Below are 21,092 nucleotides of genomic sequence, written 5' to 3'. Positions count from 1 at the left end.
AATGTTTTTTTTTTTTTGGGGGGAAATTTTTAAATTAACCAAAAAAAAAAATTTTAAAAACCCCTTTTCCCCATTTGGTTTTTTTTTTTTTTTTTTTTTTTTATAAAGATGACCGGTAAGGGGATCTTAACCCTTGACTTGGTGTTGTCAGCACCACGCCCAGCCAGTGAGCGAACCGGCCATCCCTATACGGGATCCGAACCCGGGGCCTTGGTGTTATCAGCACCGCACTCTCCCGAGTGAGCCACTGGGCCGGCCTCACATTTGGTTTTTAACTCCATTGTCTTGCTAGGGACTCAGAAACCCGATTGTGGGGTTAAAGGTAGAGCTTTGATCCTTTGGTATTGCTCTTGTGACAGCTAATCCTCTCTTACATATTTAGATAGAATTGGGGGGCAGTCTCATTTGTGGAAGTGTAAAAGAGAATAGGATATTAATTTCAAAAAAATATTATCTCTCTAGTTACTTGAAATTCTTACCACAAGAATCCTGGGAAAGAGGATTGCTGTTTCTTTTGCATAAATGAATTAACGAAGATTCAAGAAAGTAGCTTTCCCAAGATCACTTAAATGTGAATAGCTGAACTGGGGTTTAAACCCAGGTCTGTCTGATTCTGAACACCATGCCTTATTCTCTACATATATGGTCTCACACTGATAGATGTATAAACATATTGCCCTTTATTATTAAACTATTTGTTCATATAGCTATGGTAGCGTTTTTTCTAACCAACTGTACTTTTTATACAGGATAATTACTTGAATATAAAGTCTTTATTTTAAGTATTTTTTGAGAATTCTTGAAAGTTACTGAAAGATCAAGAGTATAATATAATTTGTTCTTATTATAGAGTGATGACTTTAGCAGACCAAAATATTTCTTCAAAACCAAAGTGTACTTCAAATTCAGGATCAGGTAATAGTGAAATTAATTATTTTCATGATTCTGTATTTCTTTATTTTGCTACAATGTAGCATGTATTAACAAAACTGGCAGCCCAGGATACTGAGTACTTTTTAGCTTAGTTGTATGTTTAAAATGAAGATATGTGAAGTTTTTAGAAATTGGGTCTTAACTATCCCCACAGCACCCATCATTTATTCATTTAATAAAAATTTACTAGGGCTGGCCTGTGACTCACTTGGGAGAGTGTGGTGCTGAATAAATAACACCAAGGCCATAGGTTCGGCTCCCTATATAGGGATAGCTGGTTAGCTCACTTGAGAGAGTGTGGTGCTGACAACACCAAGTCAGGGGTTATGATCCCCTTACCAGTCATCTTAAAAAAAAAAAAAATTTACTGAATATGTACTGTGTACTTGGCATTGTTATATATACGGATGGGCAGTGATACACTTTTCCTGCCCTTGTAAGTTTCAATTATAGGAGAGGAAGATAAGTAAACAGATACATTGTGGTGTTGTATGATGACTGAAAAATAAAGGGATCAACAAAGTATCTTGCATTATTGGCACTCTCATTTAGTTAATTATTAGAACAAACTTAGTAAGACATTTATATCCTTATTAACCTCTGCTGTATGTTAGATATCTATTTTCTTTTTTCCCTGCAACAAGTTTTATAGCATCTATTTGTGAGTAAACTTTTTTTTTTTTTTTTTTTTTTTTTAAAGATGACCGGTGAGGGGATCTTAACCCTTGACTTGGTGTTGTCAGCACCATGCTCACCCAGTGAGCAAACCGGCCATCCCTATACGGGATCTGAACCCGTGGCCTTGGTGCTAACAGCACCGCACTCTCCCGAGTGAGCCACAGGCTGGCCCCTATTTGTGAGTAAACTTGAAGAATTGCTTGCTTTATTCGTGATGGTTGTAATGTTTATGTGAACTAAGAATATATATATTTATTTGTATAATCTTTAAGAAGTTGTCTTAATGAGCACTTTCTAAGTGTCAGGCTTTATGTTAGAAACTGTGGGTATAAAAATGATTAAGATAATTTCTGTTCTAAGCAAAATTAGTCTAGTGATGAAAACTAAACATGTGAAAACACAGATCCTTGGACTCTGGATGGTGAACATTAGGAGGAGGATTTGTTTTATAGATAAAAGAGTAAGGGAATGTGCGAATGATAAAAGAGAGGTAATGAAAAGGAAAGTGGTAAGCGTACCAGAAACAACCATGATTTTACCTAGATCTTGCCCCGCCAAGTTTTGCTTTGTCTGTGGAAAATATTATAAAGCTTGGTGGTAGGGCAGAATGGTGATTGTAGAATTATGTATGCTTTCATATTCTTACTTTCATGTGTTAACTTACAGTTTAAAATGAAATAAATCACATCTTGCGCTAGAGGTATTTACATATTCCTTAATTCAACAGTGTTCCAGTTATGTGCCAGGCTCTTCATTAAGTGTTAAGAAATTGAGAAGTGGTTGCATTCCTGCCCTCAAGGATCCTATAGTTTAATAATGAACAAATAAACAAGAAATTACTTCTCAGGCAACTTCTTCTGCTCAGGCTCCTTTGCAATCTTATCTACAGCTAGTAGTCTTTAAATGTGGGAGTTCTTCAAGGCTAGTTCCTTGATTCTAATCTCTTTTTAATCTACTATGTGACATGTATGATGTCTTGTAATAGGCAGGGTTTCCAGATTTTCTGTCAGCCTGGACTCTTCTCTGAGGGTAAGACCTTTATATGCAGCTGCCTTTCGGATATCTCCTCTTGGATGTTTCAGAGGCACCTCAACTTACAATTCATTAATTCACCTCAATCAGCAAATATTTATTAAGCACCTTCAGTGTGACACAAACCCTTTTAGTTGCTGGGAAACATGACAAAGTCCTTGCCCTAACAGAGCTTATGTTATACTGGATGAATAAAAACAATAAACAGCTAAACAAATAAATATATAATACAATGTCAGGTAGAAATAAGAGTAATGAGAGATAATAAAGCAGGGTAATGAGAGAGCGTGTGACTAGGCATGCTGTTTTAGATAGGGTTATGAGGGTAAACCATTCTGAGTAGTGACATTTATGTAGAACCTGAATAAAATGAAAGAGTGGGCCATGTGAAAATCTGGGGGCACAGCATGCAGGGCAAATGAACAAGAAGTGAAAAGGACATGAGATGGGAATGTGCTTGGCATGCTGGAGGAAGAGGAAAGAGGTTATTATGGCTGGAGCAGAGGGAATAAAAAGATGAGTGGTTGAAATTGTGGTCTGAAAGCTAGCCAGAGGACCGGCCCATAGCTCACTTGGGAGAGTGTGGTGCTGATAACACCAAGGCCACGGGTTCGGATCCCTATATAGGGATGGCCAGTTAGCTTACATGGGAGAGCATGGTGCTAACAATACCAAGTCGAGGGTTAAGATCCCCTTACCTGTCATCTTTAAAAAAAATAAATAAAGCTAGTCAGGTGTTATAATATAGAGGCTTGTGTACTATGCTGAAGACTAAGGATTCTATTCTAAATGTGCTGAGAAATATATGTTAGAACATCTTAGAACAGAGGAATGACATGATTAGATATATATTTAATTTTTAAATTTTTTCTTTTAAATTTTCTTTTATTTTTCTTAAACTTAAATAGTCCCATGATGCTGGAGGCTACCACATTGGACAGCATCATCCTAAGATATTCATATATGTTGTAGTGAGATGGAAAATAATCTAAATATCTGAGAAACCACTGTGTTTCACCTCCTCTGTCTGCCAAAACCATCACTCCAGGGGAGAAAACTCCAAGCTAGAGGAACTTGAAGCTTCCAAGAGCCCTTGGGTTCTGTGTTTCTATGTCCAATGTTTCTGTGGTCCTACGGTTCTAAGACATGTTGTTTCTCTATGTTCTAAAGACTCAGATATGTATTTTAGAAGTATCACTGTGGTTACCATGTAGAGAATAGACTAAGGGGGCAAAAGTTGAAGCAAGGAGTCCTTGTTAAACAATTGCAGTGGTCAAATGATGGTATTTTTACACCAAGGTGGTAGCAGGGGTCTGATTTTGAATATATTTGAAAGGTGGGTGTGTCAGGATTTTCTAACTAGGCTGGATATTAGGTAAGAGAGAAAAATAGAAGTCAAGGATGGGTATTAAATTCTTGGCTTGCAGAACAAGGTGAATTATGGTATAATTTGAGATAGGAGCACTGTAGGATAGAGCAAGTTAGGAGAATGATTAATTTTGTTTGGACATATTAAATTTGATCTGTCAGCTCACGCACATGTTGTTGCATGAAAGAACACAGGCAAAAACATGTATATACTATGTAATTCCACGTTATACGAAACCCAAGAACTGGCAAGACTATTCTGGATGATAGAAGTCAGAAAGTGGTAATTTTTGGAAATAGGTGCCAAATGGGAAAGAATACAAGGGAAATTTATGGGGTGCTGGAAATATTTTATATCTTGATCTGGTTAGTGGTTATATAGATGAACATATGTGCACGTAAGATTTGTGACCATTTCTGTATATATGGTACACTTCAATAAAATATTATAAAATTGAGAGACTTATTATTAGCCTTCAAGTGGGAATGTCATAAAGGCAGTTTGAGATGCAGGCATCTGGGGTTCAGAGCAGAGGCTGGGGCTGTAGATATATATTTGGAGTCAGCATATAGATATTTTGAAGCTATAGGATTAGATGAAATCATGTAGGAAGTAAAAATAAATAGAAAAGAGACATGTAAAAAGAATGTAAATGGGATAGTTCAACATTTAGAAATAGGGAAAGGTCGAAGTATTCATAAAGGAAACCAAGACTTAGTGGCTAGTGCAGTACTAGGAAAACCAGGAGAGAACGGTGCCCCAGAAGCCACAAGAGGAGAGTGTTTCAAGGAGGGAGTGATCCCAGCTATGACAAAAGTTATTAAGAGATTAAATAAAACGAAGATTTAAGACTGAGAATTGTTATGACCAAGAACTAACCAGGTCCTACTCCAGTATCCTCCATCTCAGTTAACAAATATAGTTTAGCATACCAGAAACCTGGGGGTCATCCTCGACACATCCCCTTTTGACATTTCTCTATCTAATTTATTACAAAATCTTGGTACCAGTTTTGTCTCCTACAGAGCTCTCAAACCCACCTATTTCTTTTTGCCTAGGGAGATGAAGATGGCAGGAGTGATTAGCCTCTAGGGTTGCCAGATTTCACAAATAAAGATGCAGAATGCCCAGTTAACTTCAATTCAGATAAGCAGCAAATAATTTTTAATATAAGTATGTCCCAAATATTGCACATGCTTGTATTATTACAGGGGATATACTTAATATTAAAAAATTATTTGATGTTTATCTGAAATTCAAATTTAACTGGGCATCCTGTATTTTATCTGGCAACCCTATTAGCCTCTGAGATAAGACTGAGGAATATGTAAGCAATACAGAGATCATGAAAAGAACTGCATATGCCAAATTAAGGAGCTTGAGTTTTAACTGGAGGGCATTAGAAAGCCTTTGAACGGGCCGACCCGGTGGCGCACTGGAGAGTGCACTGCTTGGGAGCACAGCGGCGCTCCCGCCGAGGGTTCGGATCCCATGTGGAGACCGGTTCCCGCTCACTGGCTGAGCGTGGTGCGGACGCAACACCGAGGGTTGCGATCCCGTTGCCGGTCCCTGGTACGGGCGCGACACCGAAGGTTGCGATCCCGTTACCGGTCAGTAAAAAAGACAAAAAGGAAAAAAAAAAAAAAAAAAGAAAGCCTTTGAAGAATTTTAAGCAAATGATATTAGATTTGCATTTTAGGTATACAAGGAGGACAGTGGACTGCAAAGAGAGGTGAATTCAAAAGCTATTGGAGACCCTGGAGCCTTTGGCCAGCAGGAGGAGGAGGCCGCAGTGGCTGGTGCAGGGATGTCAAGGAAGTCTAAGGTGGTGCTAGGTCTCTTGGTGCTACTGACGGTGGCTGTAATGGCAGGTGTGCACCTGAAGCAGCAGCAGGACCTGCAGAGTTTTCATGATGGACTGATCAGAGACACTGAGAGGCAAAATTAGAAAAAAGAAAACATTTGTCTTTTGGGAGAACAGATTATTTTGACTGAGCAACTTGGAGCAGATAGAAGAGATTAATACATGGAGATTAAACAACACACTTCTAAATAACACGTGGATCAAAGAAAAAATCTCGAGAAGTTTTAAAATATTTTGAAATAAATGAAAATGAAAATACAATGTATCAAAACCGGAGGGATGCATCAAAAGCAGTGTTTAGAGGGAAATTTATAGCATTGAGTGCATATATTAGAAAAGTAGAAAGATAAAACCAATAATCTAAGATTCCACCTTAGAAAACTAGAGAAAGAACAGCAAAAATTAAATCCAAAGTAAGGAGAAAAAAGGAGTAATAAAAATTAGAGCAAAAATCATTGAAATTGAAAGCAGGAAATCAATTAGAGAAAAATCAAGAAAACCAAAAGCTGTTCTTTTGAAAAGATGAATATGATTGATAAGTCTCTAGCCAGGCTAACTAAGAAAAAGAGAGAGATAATACAAATTACTAATATCAAAAATGACAGAACAGACATTACTACAAATGCCATGGTCATTAAAAGGATAAAAAGGAATATTATGATCAACTCTATGCCCACAAATTTGATACCTCGATGAAAAGGACCAATCCTTGAAAGGACACTCTGCCAAAACTCACACAAAAAGAAATAATGTAAGTTGAAACCTAGTAAAGAAGTTGAATCAATAATTAATAAGATTTCAAAACAGAAAGCACCAGGCTCAGATGGGCTTACTGGTGAATTCTACCAAACATTTGAGGAAGAAATTTTATCAGTTCTCTACAATCTCTTCTTGAAGATCAAAGCAAAAGGATTACTTTCTAACTCATTTTATGAGGTCAGCATTACCCTAGTACCAAAATCAGACTGGGCTGGCTAGTTAGCTCAGTTGGTGAGAGTGCAGCCTCATAACATCAGGTCATAGTTTCGATTCCTCATTACCAGCCAGCCAACAACAACAAAAAAAGTAATAAATTGGGCCGGCCCGGTGGCGCACTGGATAGTGCGCCGCTTGGGAAGCGCAGCAGCGCTCCCGCCCGAGGGTTCGGATCCCACATACAGACCGGTTCCCGCTCACTGGCTGAGCGAGGCGCGGGAGCAACACTGAGGGTTGCGATCCCGTTGCCGGTCCCCAGTCCGGTACGGGGGCGGCACTGAGGGTTGCGATCCGTTGCCGGACACGGAAAAAGACAAAAGACAAAAAAAAAAAAAAAAAAGTAATAAATTAAAAAAAAAATTAGACAAAGATATTATAAGAACACTACAGATCAATATTTATCATGAATATAAATGCAAAAATCCTCAACAAAATATTAGCAAACTGAATCCAATAATGTATAAGAAGAATTATACACCACAACCAAGTGGAATTTATCCCAGGCATGCAAGGCTGCTTTGACATTTGAACATCAATTTATGTGATTCATCACATCAATAAGCTAATGAAGAAAATCACATGATCATATCAGCAGATGCAAGAAAAGCATTTGAGAAAATCTGACACCCATTTATGATTAAAAAATAAAAATAAAAACCTCTCAGCAAACTAGGAAAAAAGGGAAACTTTTACAACCTGATAAGGAACATGTAAAAAAAACTCTATAGTGAATAATATCATACTTAATGGTGAGAAACTCAAAGCTTTCTCACTAAGATCAACAGCAAGTTAAAGATATCCCTTCACAATACTGCTTTTTAACATAGTACTGGAGGTCCTAGCTAATGCAGTAAGATGAGAAAAGGAAATAAAAGCTATACAGATTGGGAAGGAAGAAGTAAAACCATCTTCCTTTGCAAATGATGTGATTGTCTATGTAGAAAAACTGAAAGAATTAACAAAATCTGGAACTAGTAAGCAATTATAGCAATGTTGCAAGATACCAGGCTAATACACTAAATTCAATCACTTTTCTATGTATCAGCAAAAAACTAGTTGAATTTGAAATTAAAAGTACATTATGATTTATGTTAGCACCCCCAAAATGAAATACTTACATATAAATTGAACAAAATATGTATAAGATTTATATGAGGAAAACTACAAAACTCTAATGGAAGATATCAAATAAGAACTAAATAAATGGAGAAACATTCCATGTTCATGTATAGGAAGACTCAGCATTGTCAAGATATCAGTTCTTCCCAACTTGATCTATAGATTCAGTGTAATCCCAACCAAAATTCCAGCAAGTTATTTTGTGGATGTTGGCCAGCTGATTCTAAAATTTATGTGGAGAGGAAAAAGACGCAGAATAGTCAACACAGCATTGAAGGAGAAGAACAAAGTCAAAGGACTAACGCTGTCCAACTTTAAGACTTACTATAAAGCTAACGTAATCAAGACTGTGGGTTTGGTGAAAGAATGCACAACTAGATCAATGGAACAGAATAGAGAGCCCAGAAAAGACCCACATAAATATAGTCAACTGATCTTTAAGGAGCAAAGGCAATATAATGGAGGAAATTTGGTCTTTTCTACAAATAGTGCTGGAATAACTGGACATCCTTATGCAAAAACAAAACAAAACAAAACAAAAAAACAAAAAACCTAGACACACCTTGCACCCTTCGTAATGGATCATAGACCTAAATGTAAAATACATAACTACATGGAATTACTACTTGATAGCATAGGAGAAAATCTAGATGACCTTGGGTATAGTGATGACTTTTTAGATATAACACCAAAGGCATAATCCTTGAAAGAAATAATTTATAAGTTGAACTTCATTAAAATTTAAAACTTCTGCTCTGCGAAGGACCATGTCAAGAGAATGAGAGAAGACAAGCCACTATTGGGAGAAAATATTTGCAAAAGACACACTGATGAAGGACTGTCAGTCAGAATGTACAAAGAACTCTTAAAATTCAACAAAATAAGAAAAAATTTAAAATGGGCAAAAGACCTTAACAGACACATCACCAGAGAAGATAAACAGATGGCAATAAGTATATGAAAAGTTGTTCTACGTGGTATGTCATTAGGGAATTGCAAATTTAAAACAAAATGAGTTATTATTATATACCTATTAGAATGGCCAAAATCCAAAACACTGACATCACCAGGTGCTGGAAAGGATGTGTAGCAAGAGGAACTCTCTCATTCATTGCTGGTGGGAATGCAAAATGGTACAGCCACTTTGGAAAACAGTTTGGTATTTTTTCAGAAAATGAAACATACTCTTACATATGATCCAGCAATCACACTCCTTAGTGTTTACCCAGATGAATTGAAAGTGTATGCACACACAGAGACCTGCACGTGGGTGTTTATAGCAACTTTATTCATAATTGCCAAAACTTGGAAGCAACCAAAATGTCCTTCAGTAGCTGAATAGATAAATAAGCTGGTATATTTAGACAATAGAATGTCATTCAATGCTAAAAAGAAATGAGGTGTATCAAGACATGAAAAGACATGAAGAAAACAAATTCATATTACTAAGTGAAAGAAACCAATCTGAAAAGGCTGTATAATTACAGCTATACGACATTCTGGAAAAGTCAAAACTGTGGAGACAGTAAAAAGATTAGTGGTTACTAGGGACTAGGGGGAGGGAGGGATGAATTAGGTGGAGTACAGAGGATTTTTTAGGGCAGACAAACTATTCTGTATGATGCTACGTTGTGGATACATGTTGTTACACATTTGCCAAAACCCACAGAGGATACAACATCAAGATTGAGGGGTTATATGTGTTTGAGGACAGGGATTAGGGTTATTGTTAGGGTTAGGGGGTGTATGGGAACTCTGTACTTTCTGCTCAATTTTGCTCTGAACAAAATAAAGTTCATTCATTTAAAAAAACATAGTCAATTGCATTTAGAATCAAGAAGGAAACTGGTTACTTTAGCAAGAACAATTTTAGTGTGTTAATGAGAGGCAAGCCAGATTAGAATAGGGTAAGAGTTAAGGAAGGTGAGGGAGTAACCTTTACATATAGAGCTTGATTCTAACAGGAAGTAGAGAAAAAGAACATTAAATGGATGGAAAAGCAGGATGACAGGAAACTTTTTTAAAGCTGGGATATCCTAGATCATTTTTTAGGGCTAATTGGAATGATGGAAGGGAGGAAGAGGGCATAAACTGAACTTAATCCACTAGGCAACTAGAGCTCCCTGTGGCCTAGAGATCTAGTTGAACTTGGTCTGAATTTTGCTTCTTTAGCCTAAAGTAATAAAAACTCTTCTCCATGTTTTCTACATTCTCTTTTCCTTAATTCTTTACTTCCTCATCCTTTTTTCCCATGTACTGTCTGTTTCACTCTCCACTAATTCTCTCTCTCTCTCTCTCTCTATCTCTCTCTCTCTCTCTCACACACACACACACACACACACACACACACACATTTCTATACAAATCAAGCAGATTGTACTTTGTGTCTTGCACCTTACATTAAATACCATTTCTATGCTATGTTATATTATGTCCCTTCGAAAGCTGTGCTCATAGTATATGACTATTCCTGAATATGGTCTACCATCCCGGGAATTCTTATGTATAAAAACTTCCCTATCATTCTCCAAAGATATACAAATGGCCAATAAGCACATGAAATGATGTTTGACATCATTAGTCATTAGGGAAATGCAAATCAAAACAACAGTGACATACTACTTCACATCTACTAAAATGATTATGATAAAAAGAAAAGACAGATAATAACAAATGTTGGCAAGGATGTGCAGAAATTGAAATCCTCATACCTTCTGGTGGGAATATAAAATGTTACAGCCACTTTGGAAAGTAGTTTGGCAATTCTTCAAAATCTTAAATATGGATTTACCATAGGATCCAGCAATTCAACTGTAGGGTTTATATCCAAGAGAAAAACATACATCCTCACAAAAACTTGTACATGAATGCTCATAGCAGCATTATTTATAATAGCCAGAAAATAGAATGCCTATCTACTGATGAGTAGTTAAATAAAATGCAGCATATCTGTATAATAGAATATTATTTAGCAATACAAACAAATGAAGCACTGATAAATGCTACAATATGGAAGGAACTTGAAAACATTATGCTATGTGAAAGAAGCCAGTCACAAAAGACCTCATACTATATACTGCAGAAAGCTAATGGAGAAGTAGAATTAAAAAATAATATGAATCTTTCCATAAACTTTTTGAGGATACCCTCATATGATCCCATTTATATGAAATATCCAGGAAAGGCAAATATATAAAGACAGATATAGATTAGTAGTTACTTAGGGCTGGTGGTTGTGGAATAGGGATTGACTGTTAATGAATATGAGATTTCTTTTAGGGAACAGAAATGTTCTAAAATTAGATAACGTCGATGGTTGCAGAACCCTGTGAATATATTATCATTGAGTTTTACACTTTAGATGTGTGAATTTTATGACATGTGAATTACTTCAATAAAATTGTTTTAAAAAAACCTTTTCTATACTACTACATGGAAGAGGGAAGTGCTTGAAAAGATGAGAAGAGGTGGCTCCAGAATACAAGTAAGAACTGACCTTTAAAAGAAGAAGGATATTTTTATTGTGGTAGACATGTAGATGTAGTGGTGGCAGGGCTGGCTTAAAACTTATAAGGACCCCATACTTCATTTAAGTCTCTGCTGTTGCCATCTTGATATTCTTAACTTTTTTATCAAGTGCCCCACGTTTTGCACTGAGCCTGATTTATGAGTTGTGAGTGGTGGCATCTTGTTTGATGGCTACTAGTGTTGCAAGGAAGTGTGAGGTTAGGCTGTCAGCTAAGAATGAGAGGGAAGGATGCCAGAGGTTTAAGGAAAATAGAGTAGGTATGAAATCGTCATGAAAAGCTAGAGAAGTGTAGTAGAATTTTTTGTCCGCTTTTGTGTTTGTGGTGACATTGATATGCCAGATTGTACAATTTTCCCCAGCACTCAGTTGCACTGGAGGTACAAAAGATATGGATGTCAAGGTTCATCTATAGAATGAGAGAGGGATAGGAAAGAAATTATAATGATGGATGGTGCTATATAAGCTAGATAAGGAAGGAGGAAGACAGGAGAAGACTAATGGATGAAGATAAAATGGTAAAATCAGTGAATTGGAGATTGAAATAAGGGAGAAAAGTTATTTCATGAAGATACTTGAGCAGTGATTGGAAGGATATAGGAAGCTATTTGAATGGGTGATTCCATAGTTTCTGTTGAAGGTAAGAGCTAAGGTTTGACCTTGGAGTGACTGCAATGGCACAAGGGAGAAAGGTACTGGAAATGAGGTCAATGAACTGAGGCTAGTTGGTTGGATGGGTTATCCACTTGATAAAACTGCTGAGAATGAGGAGTGAGAGAAAAAGCTGTTTGCAAAGCATGAAATTTTCAAGGAAAGAAAGAAGTCAATAGAGGCCAGTGAATATACATCACTCGTTGCTCCATACCCTTGTTCATTCCTGGGCTAAGAATATCCCTTATGCCTCTTCTACTTCCTTGCTCTATGCTCTCTCTCTACCATCCTCTTTGTACACACATCCCCAACTCAAAATCCTGTCATTTTTTCAGGACCCAGCTCAAATTGCACTTCCATAATTATGGTGAATATAGTTAAACTTTGAACAATATTATAAATAAATCTTGAAAGCATAAGACAAGTTACTTAGCACAAGCAGTCACTGAACAGTCTGTAGTTTTCAAGGCAGGGATTAGTTTAGTAAAGCAACATACTTTCTTATAGTTGCAGTTTCCTGACGTTAGGAAGACTTCTCAAGTGCAGATTATTGCATGATAAAGACAGTTATATAAATATATTTAGTGTTTTCCCTAAACTTTAGTTTTAAATATTGATAAATAGATCTCATTATCATTTGTTTTCTTTTCACAGAACACTATTTGGGAGACTTTAGGGAAATGTGGTAGGGAAACTTTTTGAACTGAGTATTTTAAACTAATTTCTCTTTAAACAGATTTTTAATTTAAATGTATAGAATACATTTTTTTGTAGGAAATTTTTTATCTTTAAGTTTAAATCTTTTTTTATGTTGAAAGAATAGTAGGACGACGAAAATGAAGAACACATGTTAAAGATGAAGGCACTCTTGCTCTCCAGGATTTAGACTGTGTCAGCAGAAATGCAAATAGACTGGGTCAGCAAGAATTCACAAGGCTTAACCGCAAACCACAGACTTCCTATTGAGTTGCCTAGGAGATGGGGAGGTTTGGGAGGGGCTCACAGCTGGTTAAAACATATATAATACATGCCTGTAGGCAATAAAGTTACTTAGTGTGTGCACTGAGTCCCAGAACTTTGTGTCTGGTTTCTGGTTGCCCACCTCCCTAAGCGGCAGCCCCTAGCTCAAGGCGTGCCCTGAGTAACTCACTTCGCTGCACTCTCTTGTCAGGGCTCTGTGTGGCGCTGCTCCCTGGGGGACTCCTGGCGGAGGCTACATGTAGTCTTGCCTCCTGAGACCCCCAGGACCAAGAGAATTGTGCACAGGACATTTGAGAAGTGCTAGAAATGTTTTTGTAGCACTGTGAAATATTTCATGATTATGAATTTGTTTCAGCTTGAAAAAGATTCTGAATGTAGAGATACAAATTTTCAGACAAATTAAATTCTTATCATCTAAAAATCAAGGTTCCACTACCAGCAGACTTCTCATCAGAAGCCCTATAGTTCAGAAGAGAATGGGATGATATATTTAAAGTATTAAAAGAAAAAAACTGCCAGCCAAGAATACTATACCCAGCAAAGCTATCCTTCAGATATGAAAGAGATATAGTGTATTTCCCAGATAAACAAAAACTATGGGAATTCAGCTCCATGTGACCAGCCCTACAAGAAACCCTCTAGGGAGTTCTGCACCTGGAATAAAAAAAAAAAAATTACCACCATGAATACACTAGGAAGAACAAATTCTACTGATAGAACACATAGGCAAATGAGAAAGGAGCAAAAAACTATACCACATCACCTCAAAAAACCAACAAACTCCAAAGTCAAAGAACAACAGAGAAAGAAAGGAACAATAGATACTTAAAACAACCACACAAAAGCAATTAAATGACAGGAATTAGACAGTACCTTTCAACAGCAACACTAAATGTTAGTGGATTGAACTCCCTACTCAAAAGACATTGACTGGTCAGATGGATTAAAAAACTAGACCCAATTATATGCTGCCTACAAGAAATCCACCTCACCTGTAAAGACTCACACAGCCTAATAGTGAAAGGATGGAAAAAGATATACCACACAAATGGAAACCAAAAATGAGCAGGAGTAGCTATTCTTATATCAAATAAAATAGACTTTAAACCAAAAACTACAAAAAGAGAAAAAGAAGGCCATTATATAATGATAAAGGGATCTATCCACCAAGAAGACATAACAATCATAAATATATATGCTCCCAACACTGGCAAACCAAAAGAAGGCCATTATATAATGATAAAGGGATCTATCCACCAAGAAGACATAACAATCATAAATATATATGCTCCCAACACTGGCAAACCCAGATTTATAAAGCAAACATTATTACACCTAAAGCGAGAAATAGACTTCAATACTGTAATAGTTGGGGTCCCGAACATCTCCCTCTTAGCATTAGACAGATAATCTAGGCAACAAATCAATAGGGAAACACAGGATTTGAACTACACTCTAGACCAATTGGACTTGATGGATATATATATATAGAGAACATTTTACCCAACAGCTGGAGAATATATATTCTTCTCATTGGCACATGGAACATTCTCCAAAATAGATCAAGTATCAAGTATCAACAAATTTTTTTTAATTGAAATCATTTCACGTATCTTCTCAGACAACAATGGATTAAAACTAGAAATCAATAACAAATGAAACTTTGGAAATCGCACAAATACTTGGAAGTTAAACAACATGCTCCTGACTGACATATGGGTTAAAGAAGAAATCAAACAGGAAATCAAAAAATTTCTCTAAACTAATGATAATAAAAATGCATTGTACCCATACCTATGGGGTACTGCAAAAGCAGTACTAAGGGAAAAGTTTATTGCAATAAATGCTTACATCAAGAGAATAGAAAGACTTCAAATAAACAACCTAACATTACACCTCAAAGAACTAGAAAAACAAGTACAAGCCAATCCCAAAGTTAGTAGAGGGAAAGAAATAATTAAAATCAGAGCAGAACTAACTGAAATAGAGACCAAAAATATAATACAAAAGATCAATGAAACAAAAGGTTGGTTTTTTGAGAAGATAAAATAGACAAACCACTAGCCAGACTAAAAAAAGGAAGAAAAAGGAGAGAGAAGACCCAAAAACCAAAAATCAGAAATGAAAAAGTGGATATCACATCTGCTTCCACAGAAATACAAATCATTAGAGATTACTATGAACAACTATACAGTGACAAATTTGAAAACCTGGAAGAAATGGGTACATTTCTGGACATACAAACTACCAAGACTGAACCAAGAAGACATAGAAAAACTGAACAGACCAATAATAAGCAACAGGATTGAAGCAGTAATCAGAAATCTTCCAACAAGTGCCTCGGGCTCCCAAGCCAAGGGGGTGGGGGGCCAATTGTCTCAGCCATGCCCCCCGACATCCACAACCAGCCCAGTAATGACCACCAAGCTGTCACTGGAACCCCGTTGGTCTCCTGTGCCAGAATGAAGGGGGTTCTATGGGCCTTGACCAAGCCTTCCCTCCTTCCTACTGCTGCCACCCTCTTTCCTTCCCCCCTCCCCTCTCTCCCCCCTCCCCAACTGCTCTGCAACAACATCTTAGAATGTAAAAACATAGTAATATTAATAAATAAATTTTTTAAAAAAAGATATTGTCCAACAAAGAAAAGCCCAGGACCAGATTCCTTCACTGCCAAATTCTACCAAACATTTAAATAGGAATTAATACCAGTTCTTTCCAAAATGTCCCCCAAAATTGAATCAGAATCCATTCTCCCAAACTCATTCTATGAAGCCAGCATCACCCTGATACCAAAACCAAAGATACAACAATGAAAGAAAACTACAGGCCAATATCTTTGATGAACTTAGACACTAAAATCCTCAACAAAATACTAGAAAACAGAATACAGAAACACATCAAAAAGATTATACACCATGATCACGTGGGATTCATCCCAGGAATGCAAGGATGGTTCAACATATGTAAGTCAATAATGTGATACACCACATCAATAAAGTTAAGAAAACCTTATGATCATCTCAATAGATGCAGAAAAAGCATTTGACAAAATTCAGCAGTACTTCATGATAAAGACTCTCAACATATTAGGTATAGAAGGTAGGTATCTCAATGTAATAAAAGCCATATATGATAAATCCGTTGCCAGTATCATTCTGAATGGGGAAAAGCTGAAAGCTTTCCCCTTAAGATCATGAACAAGACAAGGATGCCTGCTCTCTCCACTCCTGTTTAACATTGTATTGGAAGTACTTGCCAGAGAAATTAGACGAGAAAGAAATAAAGGGCATCTAAATAGGAAAAGATGAAATCAAATTGTCCCTGTTGGCAGATGACATGATTCTCTATACAGAAATCCTGAGAGACTCTACCAGAAAACTCAGAGCTGATAAATGAGTTTAGTAAGATTGCAGGATACAAAATCAGTGTACAAAAATCAGTAGCATTTTTGTACTCCAACAACAAACTAGAAGAAAAAGAGATCAAGAAAGCAAGCCCATTTACAATAGTTATCAAAAAAGTAAAATACCTAAGAGTAAATCTAACCAAGGAGGTGAAAGATCTCTACAATGAGAACTACAAATCACTACTGAAAGAAATTAAAGAAGACACCAAAAGATGGAAAGACATTCCTTGTTCATGGATGGAAGAATCAATGTAGTAAAAATGTCCATACTACCCAAAGCCATCTGCAGATTCAATGTGATCCCCATCAAAATTCTAATGACATTCTCACAGATATAGAAAAAGCAATCCTAACATTCATATGGAACAACAAAACACCCAGAATAGCCAAAGCAATCCTAAGCAAAAAAAGTAAAGCCAGAAGCATTACACTTACTGACTTCAAACTATATTACAAATCTATAGTAACAAAAACAGCATGGTACTGGCATAAAAACAGATGTGTGGACCAATGGAACAGAATAGAGAACCAGAAATCAACCCATGTCTTTATGACCAACTGATTGGGGAAAAGACTGCCTCTTCAATAAATGGTACTGGGAAAACTGGATATATGTATGTAGAAGAATGAAACTTGATCCATACCTCTCACCATATCAAAATCAACTCAAAATGGATTAAAGACCTAAATATAAGGCCTGAAACTTTAAAACTCCTAGAAGAAAACACAGGAAACACTCTAGAATTTAGGACTGGGCAAAGACTTTATGAATGACACCCCAAAAACACAGACAACAAAAGAAAAAATAAACAAGTGGCATTATATCAAACTAAAAAGCTTCTGTACAGCAAAGGAAACAACAGCATGAAAAGACAACCAACACAATGGGAGAAAATATTTACAAACTATGCACCCAACAAGGGATTTATATCCAGAATATACAAAGAGCTCAAACAACTTTACAGCAAAAACCCAAATAATCCAATTAAAAAATGGGCAAAGGAGCTGAATAGATGTTTCTCAAAGGAACATATACAGATGGCCAACAGGTGAAAAAATGCTCAACATCACTAATCATCAGGGAAATACAAATCAAAACCACTTTGAGATATCACCTCACCACAGTCAGACTGCCTATTATCAAAAAGACAGAATAACAAATGCTGCTGAGGATGTGGAGAAAGAGGAACCCTTCTGCACTATTGGTGGGACTGCTAATTAGTACAGCCATTATGGAGAATAGTATGGAGGTTCTTCAAACAAGTACAGATAAAACTACCATATGATCCAGCAATCCCACTACTGGGAACATATCAAGAGAATTGAAAATCATCAGGTCGAAGGGATACCTGCTCTCCCATGTTTATTGCAGCTCTATTTACAATAGCCAGGTGATGGAACCAACCTAAATGTCCACTGATGGATGACTGGATAAGGAAATTGTGGTATATGTACACAATGGAATACTACTCAGTCATAAAAAAGAATGAAATTCTACCATTTGCAGCAACATGGATGAGCCTGGAGAAGATTATCATACATGAAACAATCCAGTTACAGAAAGAGAAATACTGCCTGTTCTCACTGATAACCGGGAGCTGAATCCATAAGTAAATAAACAATAGAGAGAGAGAGAGAAACAACAATCACAGTAGTATGTTGAACTTTCAGAAAGAGAGAAAAGAACTGTGGTTACTAGAGGTGGAAAAGGGGAGGGGCGGGGGAGGGGGAAGGGGGGCTAATGAGGAATTGGTTAACAGATGCAAAGAATGATTGTGTGTTGTAATGATGAATAAACTAGCTATCCTGATCTAACCATCACACATTGTACACAATTATTAAAATCAATGTTATACCCCACATATATGTATAATAAATTATCTTAAATAAATAAAATAAAAAATAAAAATCAAGATTCCATCATCTCACCATAGGTCTGCTCTTGAAAGCAATGCAGATAGATCAGCTACTAACATCCTGCTGCCTCAGCCCCTGGAACCTGCATTGGTAAGCACTAGTCTTTTATTAACTAATAATTCTTGAAAAGACTATGAAAAGAAAATGTACTAATTGGGAAGATTTTGAAATATATAGTTTCTTAACAAATCTAGAAAGAAATCTAGGGAAGCTATATACTTACAACCATATACAAGCTGATATTTTAAAAATGGAACTGGCAGTTGACAATTGTGTCACTTTGGACCTCTGGGAAGCAGATGTTGAGATAGTTTTAAGAGTTCAAGTGGCTTATTGGAGCAGGTAATACCTGAGATAGGAGAGGAGAAAGGAAGCAAAATTGGGCAGGGATAGCCTCAGTCCTCAATGCAGATTTAATAGAAGCTCTCCCAATGAGGAGTTGTATAGCAAAGATTGTTCATTACAAAGTCTTATGTTGGACTGCTGTGCCCAAACATTGGCTGATAGTTGCCTAAGAAGATGGTGGCCTCAGCTTTAGAGTGGAAGCAGATTCTAAAGTTGTTGCAGCTTGGGACTATCAGCTGACTGCACTCCTTGCTGTGGAACGGCAGGTTTTTGTTTAAGGAAATCTAAGCAGAGAACCTCCAAGGTTGCCACAGTGGCAATAATAATAGCTATCATTGAGCTATCATCATATCCTACTCTGCAGACACTACAGGTTCTCTTTACATGTATTTGTAACCCTTGAAAAACAGTCCCTAACGGTAGACTAATCGTCATTGTTCAGATGAGCAAATTAAAAGATTATTAGCTAATAAATTAGAGAACTGACATATTCAGTGTACCTGGTAAATACACCAATAAACATTTTTTTTTTTTTTTAAGATAACCAGTAAGGGGATCTTAACCCTTGACCTGGTGTTGTCAGCACCACGCTCATCCAGTGAGCTAACTGGCCATCCCTACATGGGATCCGAACCCGTGGCCTTGGTGTTATCAACACCACACTCTCCTGAGTGAGCCATGGGCTGGCCCCCAATAAACATTTTTGATAAAAATTTTCCTAATAACTATTCCAGAGTTTGTCTTGTACCAAAAACTAATTTAAGAGATTTTAAACCAGAAGGAAAAGAGTGAAAGAAAAGAAAAAAGAAACCTCACACAAACTTTTCTATGATGTTCAAGTTTTATCTCTGAGTTTGGGTTCCAGAGCTGGCATTATATAATACACACCCATTCAAAAAGAGATTTTTCAGAAGGACATGGTTGTTTCATGGAATCCAAGCTTCAAAAAGGCAGCTGATTCCCAGAAATAAAGCTGCCTGTCTCTGTCTTCCTGTCTTTGTCTATCTTCACTCTTTCTTTCTGCTAAGCCTCACTCCCTGTTTCTTTGTCTTCGTTCTCTAGGGTTTGTCTGTTTCAGTCTCAAGTTCTGTCTCTCTCTTTTCACCCTGTCTGTGACTTGATCTGTTTCTCTCTGTCTCTCAATCTCTTTTTGCTTACAGTTGGTCTCTGTCCTCTCTGTCTTTCTTCTCCTTCCCGTTCTCTTTCTCTGTATTTTCCTCTGTTTTCTCTTACTGTCTTTTGCCTCTCCATCCTCCCTCTGCCCCCTCCTTTTCACTCTCCTCCCCCTTTCCCCTTCTTCCCTTCCCACAACTCCCCTCCTTCCTCCCTCTCTGTCTGTCCTCCCTCTGTTTGTCACTCTTTAGCTCTTGAATATTATCTCTTTCTTTCTTAGCTTTGTCTGTCACTATTTCTTCCTTTGTTCACTTGTCTCTCTGTCTGCCTCTTTGCATCTTGAAGAAATAGAAAATGAGTCTGCATCCTACTTTATAAATTAACTCTGATATTTCTAAATGAAAGTATGAATATACATTTAAACTTATGTATTTTAAGCCAATTATCCATGAAATATATATGTATATATTTTAAAACAGCTTCAGAAATAACTTATATCCCTTTTCATAAAAAGTACAGCAATATACTGGGATTAAACAAATGCTGAAAGTAAATTACCTTTCTTAGCAGTTAAAGATAATAAAGCACCATTTCCTAATTCAACACTCTAATTAGATTTTCTTCCTAATTTAATAGTAATTTCAACCAAGATATTCTCATATAGTTGTTATGTTACATAGAGTTTTCTTGGGAGTTTTCTGACCTAGCTCAAGCCAGAACATTCTTTAGTTTCCTGGCAAATGGTTAAATATTTTATTAGTATTACACATTGTGATCTAGTCTACTAACTTTAAATTGTAGTTTTACTATATTAAAGTAGCTTATTTCTTTCTTCTATTCAATCCCCTATTTCATAAAACATTTATAGAAAGCAAATTCCAGTAGTCCTGATAAGAAAAGCAGAGGCGTGTTTACAAGTACTCCATCTTCAGAGACAGCTGATTTTGTGGTAAGTGTTAGCATTTGGCACTTGTATTATCTGTTTTCTGGTCCCCCCTCTCCTCATTCTTCTATTTGTGTCGTAGCAGTGGAATTTTGCCTATAGAAAGTAATATCTGTGTTCTTTTTGTTGCATAAACATACTTTCATTGGAAGTACTCTGTATATTGCTATCTATGTAAGGGAAAAAGAAAGATTAGAATACTGCAGCACCATCCAGGGTGCTCTTTTTCCTTTTTATTTT

General features: G+C 36.7%; 1 protein-coding gene across 1 annotated transcript in view; it reads left to right on the top strand.

Annotated features, from left to right (window-relative positions):
• The window catches only part of LOC103590060 (probable GPI-anchored adhesin-like protein PGA55), a 79,640-nt gene that overhangs the window by 43,080 nt on the left and 15,468 nt on the right, over positions 1 to 21,092 (top strand). The window contains exons 8-11 of the mRNA XM_008572180.1: positions 851 to 915; positions 2,597 to 2,640; positions 5,712 to 5,873; positions 20,778 to 20,858. Coding sequence (XP_008570402.1) covers positions 851 to 915; positions 2,597 to 2,640; positions 5,712 to 5,873; positions 20,778 to 20,858 — 352 coding nt within the window. The remainder of the gene's footprint in view (positions 1 to 850; positions 916 to 2,596; positions 2,641 to 5,711; positions 5,874 to 20,777; positions 20,859 to 21,092) is intronic.

This window comes from Galeopterus variegatus, unplaced genomic scaffold (assembly GCF_000696425.1).
Source record: "Galeopterus variegatus unplaced genomic scaffold, G_variegatus-3.0.2 Scaffold762, whole genome shotgun sequence".
Lineage (NCBI taxonomy): Eukaryota > Metazoa > Chordata > Mammalia > Dermoptera > Cynocephalidae > Galeopterus > Galeopterus variegatus.
Note: the sequence above shows the minus strand (reverse complement) of the source record. Positions and strands in the feature narration are given on the sequence as shown.